Here is a 15,300-nt window from a genome sequence, read left to right as displayed (position 1 = left end):
TCCATGCTGCTCGATCCCTAGCAGCCTCCATATTCAGTCTCTCATCCTTGAGGATACACTCTATGACCTCGTTGCAGGTCTTTTATGGTCTGCCTTTCACAACTCAACCTTCTATGTCCACACCTTTCACCTTTGCACCCAGTTGTCATCTTCCATCCTCTGCATATGCCCAAACCATCTCAGTTTAGCCCTTCTCGTCAAAACATTAATACATTCAAGTCCCATCCTACCTCCGTATGTAAGGAAAATGGGGCTAGTGGAATAGAGAGATGACCTTTGGCTTCTTTATAGATATGCATCACATTCTTAGGATAGAAAGGAATGAACAGAAAACATGTATTCATATACAATATATTATCATTTATGACAGATTCATTTATCCTCTGCCACTCCTAAGCAGAGGATAAATGAATCTAATGTCATAAAAGATAATATTCATTTATGAAAGTAGTACAGTATTATAGGGTGAAATACATAAATCAGCAATAAAAGGATGGTAGATAATATTCTATTTATATTTATTTATTTATTTACTTTACAGTTATTAGGAGGATGAAGACATTAATGCTAAGAAACAGAACCTTTTTTGATATTTTGATCAGTGAAGACCTAGGCAGCACAAGTCTAATTAAGTATTGTATACTGCAGTAACAAAATGCATATCAGGCTGTGCTTGTGCACTGCAGTTGTCTTTAGTCTTGAGCAGCCAAGAGGAGACTTTTAGATATATTTTAGCTCCATGAATCCGGCAAGATATTTTCTTAGTATATTCATGCTGCTTTCAGATTATTTAATTCAACCAAGAATAGACATTTTGTAGTGAAGGGTTTAGTGAAGGCTACATCCAGCCCCAACAGTCAGAATAGTCTCTCTTAGCTGAATATAATAGTATGAAATTAACATTAATGAAATTTCTCATTGGACTGAGAGTTATGAAGTATATGGCATTGTCTTTTCATTTTTTTTTTTTTCCTAGTTGACCGTGTGATGCATGTTATAGTTTGTTCACCCTAACTTGATCTAGATTGTAGTCCATTTCCAGCTTATTTCATGTTGGAGAATGCCAGGAAAAGACATCGCTATGGTTCTACATGATTTCCATAGTAATTCTTTGTAATTCACTATATTCAAGTGTTAAATCACATCATACAGTTCAGCATCATGATGGAGAGGTGGCAGTTGTAGGTGAAGTTAGATTATAAAAAGGATTATATCTATTTCGTAGCTATAAACATACCCCAGGCTTGATCCCCTGCCTTGCACCGCACCAGCTTGGTCTCCCACCCATCCTCGATATACTTGTAATCCTCCTCTGAGTAATCCTGCAGGTAACAGAGGGAGGATGAAGTTATACTCTCCTCAGGTTAGGAGTCTCTCTAGCACCTCTACCTTACCAGTTTATTTTTGCATATGGTATGTTCATATTCCCTTATATTTCATTTGTACACTCTACCACATGGCAGTATACAAATGATATATACTGAAAATAGCATAAAAGCAAATACTGAGGTGTAATATACAAAGAAAATCACTAAGGAAGAGGTCACAGTATTAGGAAGCCTTCTTTGCCCACACGAATATAGGCCCTTTTTAGTCACTATGTCTAATCTGTGATATCTTACTATGGGATGGAAGTGAGCACATAGTGTGGGAGTAAATTTCCGTGTTAACTCTTGAAAATGATAATGTAATTTTTATGTAATGATAATGTAAGGAGAGTGGAAAGGTTACAAGAGGATGAGAAAAAGGCAGAGTATAAGAGAGAAGTGGAGGAACGATTGGGCAAATATGAATTGGAGCAGATGGGAGACGTGGAAGGTGTGTGTAAGATATTTACAGAAGAAATATGTGCAGCATGTGATGTGGTGTGTGGAAGGAAGAGAAGACGGAGGGGGGTGCAAGGAACAGCGTGGTGGACTGAAGAGGTGAAACAGGCTGTGGCACAAAAGAAGAAAGCATACAATGAATGGATGAGAAATAGGGGCGTGGAAGAAGTTGAGAGGCGGAAGAGAGAGTTATATGTGGAAAGGAAGAGAGAGGTGAAAAGATTAGTAAGAGAGAGTAAGAAGAGAGTGGATGAGGAATTTGGAAGGAATTTGAGTGTAAAGTGGAGGGACTGTAAGAAAAGGTTCTGGAGAGAAGTGAAAAGAGTAAGACAGGGTGGAAGTGAAGTTAGCAGGGGAGTGAAAGATAAACATGGTAGATTACTAGTGGAGAAGGGAGAAAAAGTGAGCAGATGGAGAGAACACTTTAAGGAATTGTTGAACGTAGAGGATGGAAGTAATGCGAGTATAAGTGGCTGGGGAATGGCTGGGAGAAGGAGGGAGGTGAGAAGACAGGAAGAAATCAGTAGGATAGAGGTTGTGGAAGCAATGAAGAAAGTTAAATCTGGGAAAGCCCCAGGAATTGATGGAGTGTGTGGTGAGATGCTGAAGTATAGGGGAGAGATAGTAGTAGAATGGATGTGGAAGATGTGCAGATTGGCCTGGGAGGATGGTAGAGTCCCGGAGGATTGGAAGTCAGGTATAATTATTCCCTTGTACAAAGGAAAAGGGGAAAAAGAAGTGTGTGGTAATCATAGGGGCATTTGTCTTCTTAGTATAATAGGAAAAGTGTATGGTAGGATACTTATAGACAGAGTTAGAGAAAGAACAGAGAAACTAGTTGGAGAAGAACAGGGAGGCTTAGGAAGGGAAGAGGTTGTGTAGATCAGATATTCATTCTTAGATCTTTAGTGGAAAAGTTTCTAGAGAAGGGAAAGAAGTTGTATGCGGCTTTCATGGATTTGGAGAAAGCATATGACAGGGTGGATAGACAAGGATTGTGGAAAGTGTTAAGAATATATGGAGTAGATGGGAAGTTGTTGAATGCTGTGAAGAGTATGTACGATGGTGCGAAGGCTGCAGTGCGTGTGGATGGTGAACAAAGTGAATTTTTCTCTTTGAAAGTTGGTTTGAAACAGGGATGTGTCATGTCTCCATGGTTGTTCAATCTGTACATGGATGGGGTAATAAAAGAGGTACAAGGTAGGGTAGTGGATGTTGGAGTGGCCCTGGTGAGAGAGGATAGTGTTTGGAAACTCCCTGTACTGTTGTTTGCAGATGATACTGTGTTGTTGAGTGAAGATGAAGGGGAGCTGCAAGGCTTGGTGGATGAGTTTGAGAGAGTGTGTAAGAAACGGAACCTAAAGGTGAATGTAGGGAAGAGTAAAGTGATGGTCTTTGAGAGAGGTGAAGTCAGTGAATGTATAGCGAGGTTGGATGGTGAGGAATTGGAAAATGTGAGTACGTTTAAGTATTTGGGTAGTGTGATGAGTAAAGATGGAGGTTTGGAGGGTGAAGTGCTTGAAAGGGTACAGCAGGGAAGAAAGGTTGCTGGTTCCTTGAAAGCAGTGATAAGAAACAGGGAAGTGAGCATGGAAGTGAAAAAGTTACTACATGACAGTATTGTGATACCAACTCTAACGTACGGAAGTGAAGCTTGGACATTGTTGGAAGGACACAAGTCAAGAGTGAGAGCAGTGGAAATGAGTTATTTAAGAGGAGCCTGTGGAGTCACGTGGAGAGACAGGCTGACGAATGAGGATATAAAGGAGCGTTGTGGTGTTGATGTGGATGTGATAGGAAGCGTTGTGAGGAACACACTGAGGTGGTTTGGCCATGTGGAGAGGATGGAGGGTGAAAGACTGACGAAGAGAGTGTATGTGAGTGAGGTGGAGGGTGGAAGAGGGAGGGGGAGACCGAGGATGAGATGGAGGGATGGGGCGGAGAGGTATATGAGAGAGGGGGGTGTGAGTTGGGAGCAGGGTAGTGAAATGGCGGGGGACAGGGCGACTTGGAGGCGATTTGTTTGTGGCCACCCCAAACGGGATTGAGGCGTCTGGCAATAGATAGATAGATAGATAATGTAAGTTTTATGTACAGTATTTCTTACTATCTCCAGACAATTTTATTCAGTTTGTGGGAGACCTCTTGTAGTGAAGGGGTTAATGAAGGCAGTATCTAACCACCTCAATTAATAAAGTATCACCCAAGGTGAAAAAAAATGTCTGAAAATAGCAAGAATTTATTAAGAAATGTGTCATTTAAGCAATGGGGTTAACTAAAATCTAAAATATGGCTACCTCCCATTCACTTCTTAACAGGGGTTGGCTGTGACGGATGTCTCAAGGCTACAGTACCTTACCACAAATTCCAAACTGTACCAGCGAAAGAAGGTACAAGATACCCATTCTGTTGTTGTTTACATGCACTAATGCACAGATTTCCTAAACTTTAGTTGTACCTGTATGGCTACCTTTGTAGTGCAGCACATTTATACACAAAGTAGTCTATTCTAGTTATGGTATAATAAAAGTAGAGGGGAACCTTTTCTCTCACAGTTTCTGATCATGCAGTTCATTAAATAACAATGAGATAGTATCACAAGTATTTGAAAAGCACCTTGGAGTTACAGTGTCTTTGTGTTCTGAGCTGTTGGGTGTATCACCATTAATCCCTCACTTGCACTGCATTTGTGTGGGGCATAAGTGTGAAAGAGTGAGCCTCTTTCCTTAAAGTGCCTTCACAGCGTCTAGAGAAAGGAATATTAGGTTTTTGGCTATGCAAAAACTCTTTATTCGGAATAATAAAAACATTATGAAATTGTTACTGTTTTGAATTTTTTTGTAAAACTAGTAGAACTTAGAACTTGTACCAAGAGAGAAAGCAACTCATGCATGTTTTGGCTAAACACACTGTCAGCATATCTTAGCAGAATATGACATTGTAATTGAAGTATTATCCCTGTGATATAATGCATCAAAGAAATATGGAAACACCTACTCCATCTCAGTGAGGGTAGTGTAGAGGCCACCTGTATTACTTAAACATATTTTCTTGGAATATCCTTTGCTACAGTCATGTCATTGCAAAATAAGATATAATAGATATTTCTGCAAACAAATTTGTCCCTGGCAATGAAGTAGAGTGAGTTATTAAAAAAAGAAAATCCAGATAACATATAATCTGATAAGGCAAATAATTATGCACAATATTAGGGCAGCACAGTTGGTAAGCAAGCTAATACATTACTGAAAACACAAACCTTTACAAATGCTTGGTGCTGTGGTTTGAAGTACTTCAGTTCATTTATAAGGCAATTGATGAAGGTTTGGGTGATATCTTTGGCTTCCACTAGTTTGAACCCAGCTGCTTCAATCACCTTCCCATATTCTTTCACTGTCCGCAAGTCATACCCTGTGGCAAAAGATCAGAGGAAAGGGAAATTGATGTAAATGAATGGGGTGAGGTGGTTGGAGATGGTGATATGAATGCCTTTTACTTGGAGATGGTGTGGATGAGTGTGAAATGTGGAGAATATGGTGTGTGTGTGTGTGTGTGTGTGTGTGTGTGTGTGTGTGTGTGTGTGTGTGTGTGTGTGTGTGTGTGTGTGTGTGTGTGTGTGTGTGTGTGTGTGTGTGTGTGTGTGTGTGTGTGTGTGTGTGTGTGTGTGTGTGTGTGTGTGTGTGTGTGTGTGTGTGTGTGTGTGTGTGTGTGTGTGTGTGTGTGTGTGTGTGTGTGTGTGTGTGTGTGTGTGTGTGTGTGTGTGTGTGTGTGTGTGTGTGTGTGTGTGTGTGTGTGTGTGTGTGTGTGTGTGTGTGTGTGTGTGTGTGTGTGTGTGTGTGTGTGTGTGTGTGTGTGTGTGCACATAATAATATAAATGAATACAGGTATAGGTATCCAGGGTTGGTGTTGGTATGATTGAGAGCAATGTGAAGATGATTTTCTGTACAATGAGGGACATTGTTGTTGTTGTGGTCAGCGGATCATATGAACATGAACCTGGTGGCCTGTGGACAGTCCATTATCCTCATCAGGGGATAGGAAGAAAGCTGGGAGATGTTTGGATAATGTGACAGCCTGCCGTTGCATGAAGACTTTCTCTACCACAAGCACTACAAACATCCTCTGTAACATTATCGAACCAGCCCTTACCACGCCCACCATAACCTTTACCACTACCACAACCAACCTCCACCATGGCCACCACCACCCTCCACCATGACTGCCACCAAGTTCCACCATGACCACCACCAACCTCCACCATGCCCACCAACCTCCACCATGACTTCCTCCAACCTACACCACAACCACCGCCAACCTCCACCTCACTTAACACTGACCTGTCACACCCATCATAACCATTACCATAATCTTTACCAACCTGAAATCAGCAATGACCTGCTGTTCTCACTTGCCTCATATCTGTGCCACAATAACAGCCAGTATTTTTCATAACCACCAGCAATTCTTACCACAACCATCAGTAAATTCAGCCATAACTGCTGATATAGTTTTTTCACTTAGAAGAAATTTTCATTCTTTGGCATCATATTTTCTGTTGTTTAGTGGCACAGTATTACAATACTGTACCTGTACTATGGTCCTACAACACATCCATATTGTTTTGCCATAACTAACACCATATGTTTCATTTGCTACAGCTCACAAGAGGGAGGGAAGTCAGTTTTAGCTCAAGTTAATGTGGACAAAGTATCATTCTGCCAAAACAACATACTGTACACCAGGCAGTAATACATACCTCTACTCTTAACATAATTTTTGAACTCCTGTGAGTGTTCCTGGTCTCCCCTGCAGTAGTCTGTGATGAACAAGGTTCCACCTGGTTTCAGCCAAGTCTAATAAGTAAAAAGTAAGGCGTATGAAAAGGGTAGAGATGTCCGTATAACTTGACATAACTTGAATCTTAGATGAAGGAATACTATAAATTTGGTATTACAGTTCTGTGATGATTCTGAACCTTCACAAACCAAACGAAAAGGATATATTACGCAAGTTTGTCTCTCGTACTGTGCAGAAAGATTCAGCATCTCATCCTCTCGTCAGTGTTGCCTAACTCCTAAAAGACTTCGTTGATTAACATGAACCCTTTTGGAAATACATTTGTCAGTCAAGAAACAGACCACCACATCCATTTATGTGTACTGTATGTATATATACTATATATATATATATATATATATATATATATATATATATATATATATACTATATATATATCCTGTATACAGTATATATGCCTGGTGGTGGTAGATGTTTCATTTTATGTGTGCTTGCCAGTACAGGTATTGCTTACATAAAATGTCTTATAGAGCTCCTCCTTCCCGGAGATGTGTAGGATGGTGTCTCTGGAGTATATAACATCATATCCCTCATTTTGAAGTTGTATCTTGGTGATGTCCGCCACCTCAAATTTTACCTGTGGAAAAAAGTTGAATAAGTTTCATTAAAGGATTTTTTCTTGTACTTTATATGTTAGGGTGCTACAGTCTGAGGTAGGAGTACTTAGGTAGTTCTAAAGACTCATTACCTGTATTTTGTTAAGCAACAGATGGCAACAGTGTATAGCATTTAGGGTGAAGAAAAGGTGAGGAAAGAGTGGAATGCAGATGATAGTGAAGCTTCTGGCTTGGGATGTAGTCAACAAACCTGTAACCCAATGAACATCAGAGGATCATTATTTGTCAGGAAATATATAGGAAATATTGTGACAAAGTGAATATTGTAAAAGGCATCGAAAACAGGTGAAAAAATATGAAAGAATGAACATTGTAAAAGGCTTAGAAAACTGTGTGAGTGGAGGCTTGTATGCAGACAGACATCATAGCAAGACTAATTTAGAAGTTCAGGGGGCACCCGTATGTGTGTGTGTGTGTGTGTGTGTGTGTGTGTGTGTGTGTGTGTGCATGGAAAGAGACAGACAGCTTTACAGAGAGACAGACAAAATATATTTTGCTTGTTGCAACTTCTGAGGTATTAACTCATATACAGTAGCTTACATATTACTATTACTGTTGTGTAGTCATGAAAGGGTTTCTTGTACTGTAGTAGGGTGGTAGAGGTATGTACAATATTGCATCTTGTGTAGATTTCCTTACTGTGAATACATATACCATTCACCTTATCACCATTAACTACTAGGACAGCTTGAGCTCACCTTGTCATGTATGTCGTCCATGAACTTGAGGCGGTTCTGAGCAATTCTAATCATGTTGTTGGAGAGGTCAGTGCCATGGACATGGACACCATAGTGTCTTGCCATGTAGAAGGCTGAGCCACCAGTCCCACAGCCCACATCCAGTACCCGTTGCCCCGGCAGCAGACCCAGCTTTATTAGGAAGTCCTGAAGGTACATACAGCCTCATATAGTGTTCCCAGTTTCTAATAGTTGTCTTTGTACAAAAATGCCTAGTGACAAAGTACTATTACTAGTATTTCTTATACAGTATAGACCTTATTTGCCTGTTAAATTTTGTGGGATTATGGTGCTGCTACTGTGTAGGTGAGTGCTTATGATTTAGTCATCATAAGTGGTGAATGTAGTGTACTGAGGTGAGTGAAGTGGGTCAGGTATTCATAGAGAAAATGGATGGTACCTAGAATGAGTAAATGACTCAGTGCATGGATGGTACCTTAAGTGAGTGAGTAACCTGAAGTACATGAAATGACTTGTTGCCTGGATTGAGTTTTAACTTGTGTAAAAGGAATGGGAAATGGAGTGAATGGTTGATATATCGGGTTCATGAATGATACCTTGAGATGACTGAGTGCAAACTGCAATGAATGGATGCCACTTATAATACCAGCAAATGAGTGGATGATAAGTACAGTAAATGGAAAATGGGTGGATTTGGAGTGAGTGAGTAGGCAAGTTGGTATTTTATCTTCATATTCTTTTGTTATCTCTTGTAGTCTCTCATCCCACATTTTGAACTTATAGCTAGAATAGCATATCAAGACAGGTTTTCTGTCTGAAGACCTCTTTTTTGAAAGGTAGCTTTCATATGTTGTTCAGACATACAAAGCTTTAACCAAATTGTAACGATCTCTCTCTACATATACTAGCTTTTGATTTGTATGCAGACAATGCTTAGTTTGTCCATATTTCTTATTGATCAGTGTAAATATTGACCACTAACCTGTTTGTCACGTAGTCATTCCCTTCAAATTAAATAAAGCTGAAATAACCTTTACTGAACCATGAAAGATATGCCGTAGCATCTTTACAGGTGAGCATATGCCTAAGATATCTAATCCAAAAAGTTTACATACTGGACTTATCTTAATGACTGAGCACTGGCAAATATCTTTAAAATACTTCTCAGTCTTAGAAGTGTAGCTGTAAGGCAGGAAGTGGGTGATTAGTAAGCTGTAGGGTCTTATTATGCTGTATAATTCTGAAGACCATGCACTAGGCTATTGATTTAATTTAGCCCTAAGAATAAAGAATGATGGCATACTTAAAAAAAAATGAAAATGAAGACAGTGCCTGGAGATGAAACAGAAACATTTCCATTTACATCTAGAGATCACTGACCATACTGGTAGGTCATTTCTTGCAGTGACAGTTCGTCAGATACCAGCATCTAAAGCCATTCCCCTGCTCAATCCCCAGAGTACTCCATGCAGGACCTCACCCCACATCTCGGTTTGCCTCTGGACACTCATCCCTCCACATTCTCACCTGTGACCCTCCTCAGATAGCCATCTTCCTTCCTCCTTTCATCATGTCAAAACCATCTCTGATATTTTTTATGCCACATATCTCTTACAATACATTGGTCTCTGTTTTGTAACTCAATGAGTCCCTGCTAACCTGTCTCAACATTTTCATTTTTGTGCATTCCAGTCAACATGTATCCTCGTCTCTTACAGACCAAGTCTAACTGCCATAGATCATACTATTTTTTACACATTTTGTGTATTTTACCCTTGTCAAATTTTCCTGTTTCACTAACCTTTATCATCTGTTAATCCCCATTCAGACTAATCCTTCATAAAACAGTATACAGTACCTTGGTAGTAGTTTCACCTCCAGTGGAAACCCAGCTGTAACCAAATATCCTCTCATAGCGCAGGATTGAGTGATTTGAGTACTGGTTGTTGTCCAGGAACTCCTGGGACGCAGGATCCCTAGTGTTGCTCATTTTTCCAGTTGGAGTCCTTTACAGTCCTTGTCTCGCTGAAAACAAAGTGGTAGTCAGGTGGTTAGAGAAGTGGTTTGCAGATTGGATGAACGAGTTTAATCTCCAGCAGGGTCGGGGAGCAGTTTTGATACATGAGTTTCTTTAACAGAGCTTACTGATCTCTACAGCACCTACTGACTTTTTATGAAACACCCCTATTATTATCATCTCATCAGTCCTGAATGAGACGTTGGTAGAATATACAAGTATTCAGTATGGACAGTAGATATTTGTACCAAAAGGATGACATCTGAAGATGTGTGGCATGTAGGAATATTACTGGGCCTCAGGGAACTGGTTGTCTAGTCTATGCCTAGAGTCAAAAACATAAAGAAAGAAAGAAATATCTTCCAGCCAACATCGTTTGTATTCGTGGTCAGATTGAAAAAGAAGAAGAGCTAAACTATTGTACCATAAAAGTAGGGTAAGAGAATGCATTTTTATCACTATGACATTTTTTCCTTGTCGCCTAAGGAAAGGGTAAGATAGAATCCAGAAAACAATTAAGGGAAATTACGTAGTTGGGAGAACAATCGACAGCATGCCTAATGAAACAGGTCAGTTGCTCATTCACTGACCATTCAAGCTCCACTGGAATCCAGCCTAACCATCTGGACATTAGCAATATTTCTCTTTACAAATGAACTTCACAATACAATACTTGCCAGATGGAGTTGGTCTGCTGACTACCAATGTAAAAAAGTGGTGCCTTGTTGTGTGCTCCTGCATACAGCACATAATTCATCCCTCTAACCCAGCCCCCTGTCAGTTCATTAGTCTTATCAGTTTTAATACGTCACTTTCTTACATACTAATTTACCACATCCATCCACCCTTCTTTTTGGCTGGCTGTACATCTTCCCATCTTCAAAAACTCACTCACATACAGTATCCCTTTCATCACCCCATTTTGTGCCGAAGAGGACACCTTCACCTGGTGGCACCTGTATTATTGATATATACAAACGTCCCTCAAATCTCGCCCTATCCCCCTAAAGTGGGATGGTAGACTGCAGGAGAAAAGCATCTTTAGTCTGCAGTCCACTGGGCTCTCATTCAGATGAATCTTGGGCCACAACAACAACCACCCTATTTGCATACATTGTCAGGGAAAAGGTGGTGGTGTATAAGGGAGGTGATGCGGGAGTATAATGTACAGTATTGCTTGTGATTGCCTTGCGATAGAACCCCAACACACACTGTTTGGCATAAAGAGAGACTGGTAGATTGATGGACAGAGTGGCAGACAGAATGATATACAGAAAATACAATAGATGAGGGATAGAGGTAAATAGATCAGTAACAAGACAGATTGACAAAGATTGATATGTAACTGTTCGTGGATAGATTAGCATAAAGTTTGATACGTAAATGTTCATGGCAAGATTAACAGACAGATAAATAGAGCATTACTGTCTTGTGGACTTATGCTTCTGGATCCTTACCTTTTCTTGTTTATACCAGATTATATCTTTAATGCAAATGCTTGTATTAGAAGGAATATAATTAGTACAGTCCAGGTGTACTAAATAAATGTATTTAAGAGGAATATGATACTGTACTTGGAATGTAATAGGTTTGCTTAATCAACTTGTGGTTAACCCAACCACTTAACATTTTGCAGTCCATGGTCACACAGTGGTGACGGTTTGGGAAATTTTAAGAACTTAAATACTAAGGGAACTGTAGGGTAGGGACCTTTGAATCTCGAGATTATGATCTGATAGGTGAAGGACAGCAAGCTAAGCACCTTTCCCTCCAGATCCCACTTACAACAACGCTGACCTCTGGAAGGTTTAAATACGATCTGAAGTGTTGCTACAGTGAGCTTTTTTTTCATCCATCCATCCATCATCCAATCCTACATTGCCCCATGAGGAGCGTAGGAGCCCGGGGCTAAGCAGTTGGTCCCGACATTTAAGATGAGAGTGACCAGCCTCACTCATCCCTGAGTGGCATTACATAAGCAATCAACCCCAATCACCCCTTGGATGTAAACCTTCACCGGCTCAATCCGATTGGAGCGCAATAATTACTCACTAAACCACCAGGTGCCAAAATTTGGTTATATGGTTACCACCCAGCGTGGTAAATGGTTTCCTGGTGTACAGGAAACCATTTGGCTTATCACTCAGTGTAGAGTCACCCACAGGCAGAAGGACGAGGAAAGAATGAAGGAAAGAAAGACATAAGAGGGAGTGTAAAGTTACCCGTAAGCAGAAGGACAAGGAAAGAATGAAGTAAAGGAAGACAGAAGAGGATGGAAGGAAAGAAAGATGGAGGAGAGGAAAGGGCAGACACCCGACAGAAGCACTCCATCGAGTGAGTGGATGGTGAGCGCCCCCATCTACCACAACCCCCACCTCCATCATAATTATTTTTTGCCCTGTAGCATGTTATTAAGGCACACACACACACACACACACACACACACGCAGAGAGAGAGAGAGAGAGAGAGAGAGGATCAATAAAGAAAAAAACAATGTGAATGCGCTGTCACGTAAACGGTCCACTGTGATGCCTATCTGTGAATAATCATACTGTTTTGGATATGGGTGAGGTTGGAGGGACAGAGAAACGTACTTATCTGGCCCTATTGCAGGCTCCATCCCACCCTGTGGGAAGGAGAGAGATGATGATGATGATGATGATGATGATGATGATGATCTTGGACATGGATTTTTTTTTTTCTAAGCACAGACAAACTTTGTAACAAAAAAATTTAAGCTGCATACGTGCATCTGTCAGTTTATTGCCTGACTGACATCTAATCACAGGGATCATCTAGGATCAAGGAGATTCCTTGTCTAGGATGGCCACGAGAGAGAGAGAGAGAGAGAGAGAGAGAGAGAGAGAGAGAGAGAGAGAGAGAGAGAGACCTCAGGCGGAAGTCATTCCACGTATTAAAAAATGCACGCATACCTATCCATGCCACTGCTTGGGTTCTAATACTGAAGCATGGTAGGTTTATTTTAGTCAGGATTGGTGTCACGTTATTAGCATGGGTGGTTTTGTGACATGTTGGTAGCCTTTGTAACTGGATGATCAATGAAGACAACGAAATTCCATCCCTTTATCATCTAGTCCGTTATTGCCTGATATAGAGGGTAAAGAAAAGTATATCCAGAGGGAACTTTTCTTCAAGTTCAGTTCCTTTACCCTTTCAGTCCGGGTATATCATGGTAATTTCATTATTACTATCTGCATACGATCTACATTATGCTTGGGGGATATATTCAGTCTTGGGGAGATTTTTCTGACTACGGTACATGGGTTAGGTATGCCTTTATTCAACTTTATCAGTACCACGGTAAAGTTAAATCGTTCAATAAACTCCCCTAAAAGTGGCATTAATTAAAAGGAAACGCTTACCAAGGGAATGAAGGGATTAACCTGTCCCCCGCCCCAGCTGGCACTGATCTCAGGATGATACCATAAGCACATTACAGTACAACTGTTTCTTATCATACAGAGATACTCCACCGAACCTTCCACAACACCTCTACAGTACATATCACCATGACGTTCCCACAGCAACACAGTCCCCAGACCAGACAATTGATCACTTTTCATCCAATGACGTATTTTTTCTTCTGTTCCTGCTACCTTCAGACGATTTTATTCAGCTCTTGAGTCTCTTTTCTAGCTGGAGAGGTTAGAAATAGCCTTCATAAATTGCTGCTGCCAGATGATTTTTTTCTGTTTAGAAAAACACTCAGGTAGCGAAGGAGGTAATGAAAGCTGTCACTAAACCCCTCCATCTCGCAGTCTCTCCCCTGACTTGAATAAAACCACCTGGAGGTATCAAGAAGTAAATTGCATTGATGTAATCGGACTGAGGGGGTTCACGTAAACACCATGGTCACTTTCAGAGAGAGAGAGAGAGAGAGAGAGAGAGAGAGAGAATTAGCTATCAAGTGGTGTATCAAAGCCACTGATAAATTTAAAGAAATGTATAAGAATATCGTTTGTGGCAGGTGGGGACGCTTATCATCCACTCACTCCATGTAGTACCCCTCCCCCCTCTTTCTGTCTGTCTGTCTGTCTATCTGTCTGTCTGTCTGTCTCTCTCTGCTGAGTAAGCCAAACAGCTTCCTGTACCTACGGAAATAATTTATTTTGCTGGGTGGTGACGATATAACCAAGTGACGTCAAGTAGTCCAGTGGATTAAGGTGTTCCTCCTGGATGAATCTTGTAAAGACTTCCATCTGAGGTTTGGTTAGGGTTTATTGTTCACATAATTCTGCTCAGGGAAATATGAAGGTGGTCACCCTTGCCTTAAATGTTGAAACTAATTAGTCTAGCCTCGGGCCTCTTCTATCCTGATGGGGCAACTGAGGATTAGATGATGGACGGATGGATGGTTGGATGGATGGATATAAGAAATCGAAACAGACACGGGTCATGACGAACTTAACTGAATCTTAGAAAAAAATACAGTTAGGTAAGAACACACACACACACACACACACACACACACACACACACACACACACCAATATGAGTACAGATACATCAGGCATGAATTGGAAAATGAAGCTTGACATTACTGTTATTATTATTATTATTATTATTCAAGACGGATTGTTCGATTCCTATGAATTTTCTTGCTTACATTATTACTGTGGAAGATTCATTTGAATAAAATTAGTCTGACGTACATAATGTGACGGTAATTTTAATGAAACAAGATGACATCAGTGACTGATTCTGAATATATTAAAAGTGTGTGTGTGTGTGTGTGTGTGTGTGTGTGTGTGTGTGTGTGTGTGTGTGTGTGTGTGTGTGTGTGTGCAAGCGCGAGCGTCGTATACCTACAGGTAAACACGTCTTTCTTCATAGACATCAGTGAAAAATGATGTAATAATAATGAAAGTGCTATAATTTGGTACAGTTTGTGTTTACAGTGAAATAGGGAAGCAGTTCTGTGAACGCGCAGCACATTGTTACTGCATGCCGCAGGCGCCAGGCAACCTTTCTGAATTTCGCAAAACTTGCAATAAGTACGTTTCCGTATTTGCTTCACACGTTGTACACAACCTTCTAACATCAGAATTACTCATCCGAGCTCGGAAAATCTGGTATTTTAGTGGATCGACTCAAGCTGTATAATTAGCGTCGTGGTTCACCTTGAATGACGTGGTGTTGTCTGAGCGCTGCGTTGCCTCCGAGTGCCAGTGCCGCCGCTGAAATGGACTAAAATGGCGCTGGGCCTACGTCTGGCAGCCACGGTCCACAGAGACGAAGGTCACAGCCGTACATTTTTGCCTGA

At 40.7% G+C, this 15,300-nt stretch overlaps 1 protein-coding gene across 1 annotated transcript in view; it reads right to left on the bottom strand.

Moving 5' to 3' along the window:
• Window positions 1-512: 512 nt before the first annotated feature.
• The window catches only part of LOC145409294 (uncharacterized), a 36,019-nt gene continuing 21,231 nt past the window's right edge, over window positions 513-15,300 (bottom strand). The window contains exons 11-16 of the mRNA XM_080279771.1: window positions 9,857-10,007; window positions 7,999-8,184; window positions 7,138-7,260; window positions 6,583-6,679; window positions 5,086-5,237; window positions 513-1,322 (exon numbers count right to left, since the gene is read on the bottom strand). Coding sequence (XP_080135897.1) covers window positions 1,215-1,322; window positions 5,086-5,237; window positions 6,583-6,679; window positions 7,138-7,260; window positions 7,999-8,184; window positions 9,857-10,007 — 817 coding nt within the window. The 3' untranslated portion in view covers window positions 513-1,214. The remainder of the gene's footprint in view (window positions 1,323-5,085; window positions 5,238-6,582; window positions 6,680-7,137; window positions 7,261-7,998; window positions 8,185-9,856; window positions 10,008-15,300) is intronic.

This window comes from Coenobita brevimanus, chromosome 80 (assembly GCF_032717465.1).
Source record: "Coenobita brevimanus isolate Jiangsu-jjx chromosome 80, ASM3271746v2, whole genome shotgun sequence".
NCBI classification, from domain to species: domain Eukaryota; kingdom Metazoa; phylum Arthropoda; class Malacostraca; order Decapoda; family Coenobitidae; genus Coenobita; species Coenobita brevimanus.
The sequence above is the reverse complement of the archived record's forward strand: the minus strand, read 5'-3'. Positions and strand labels throughout refer to the sequence as shown.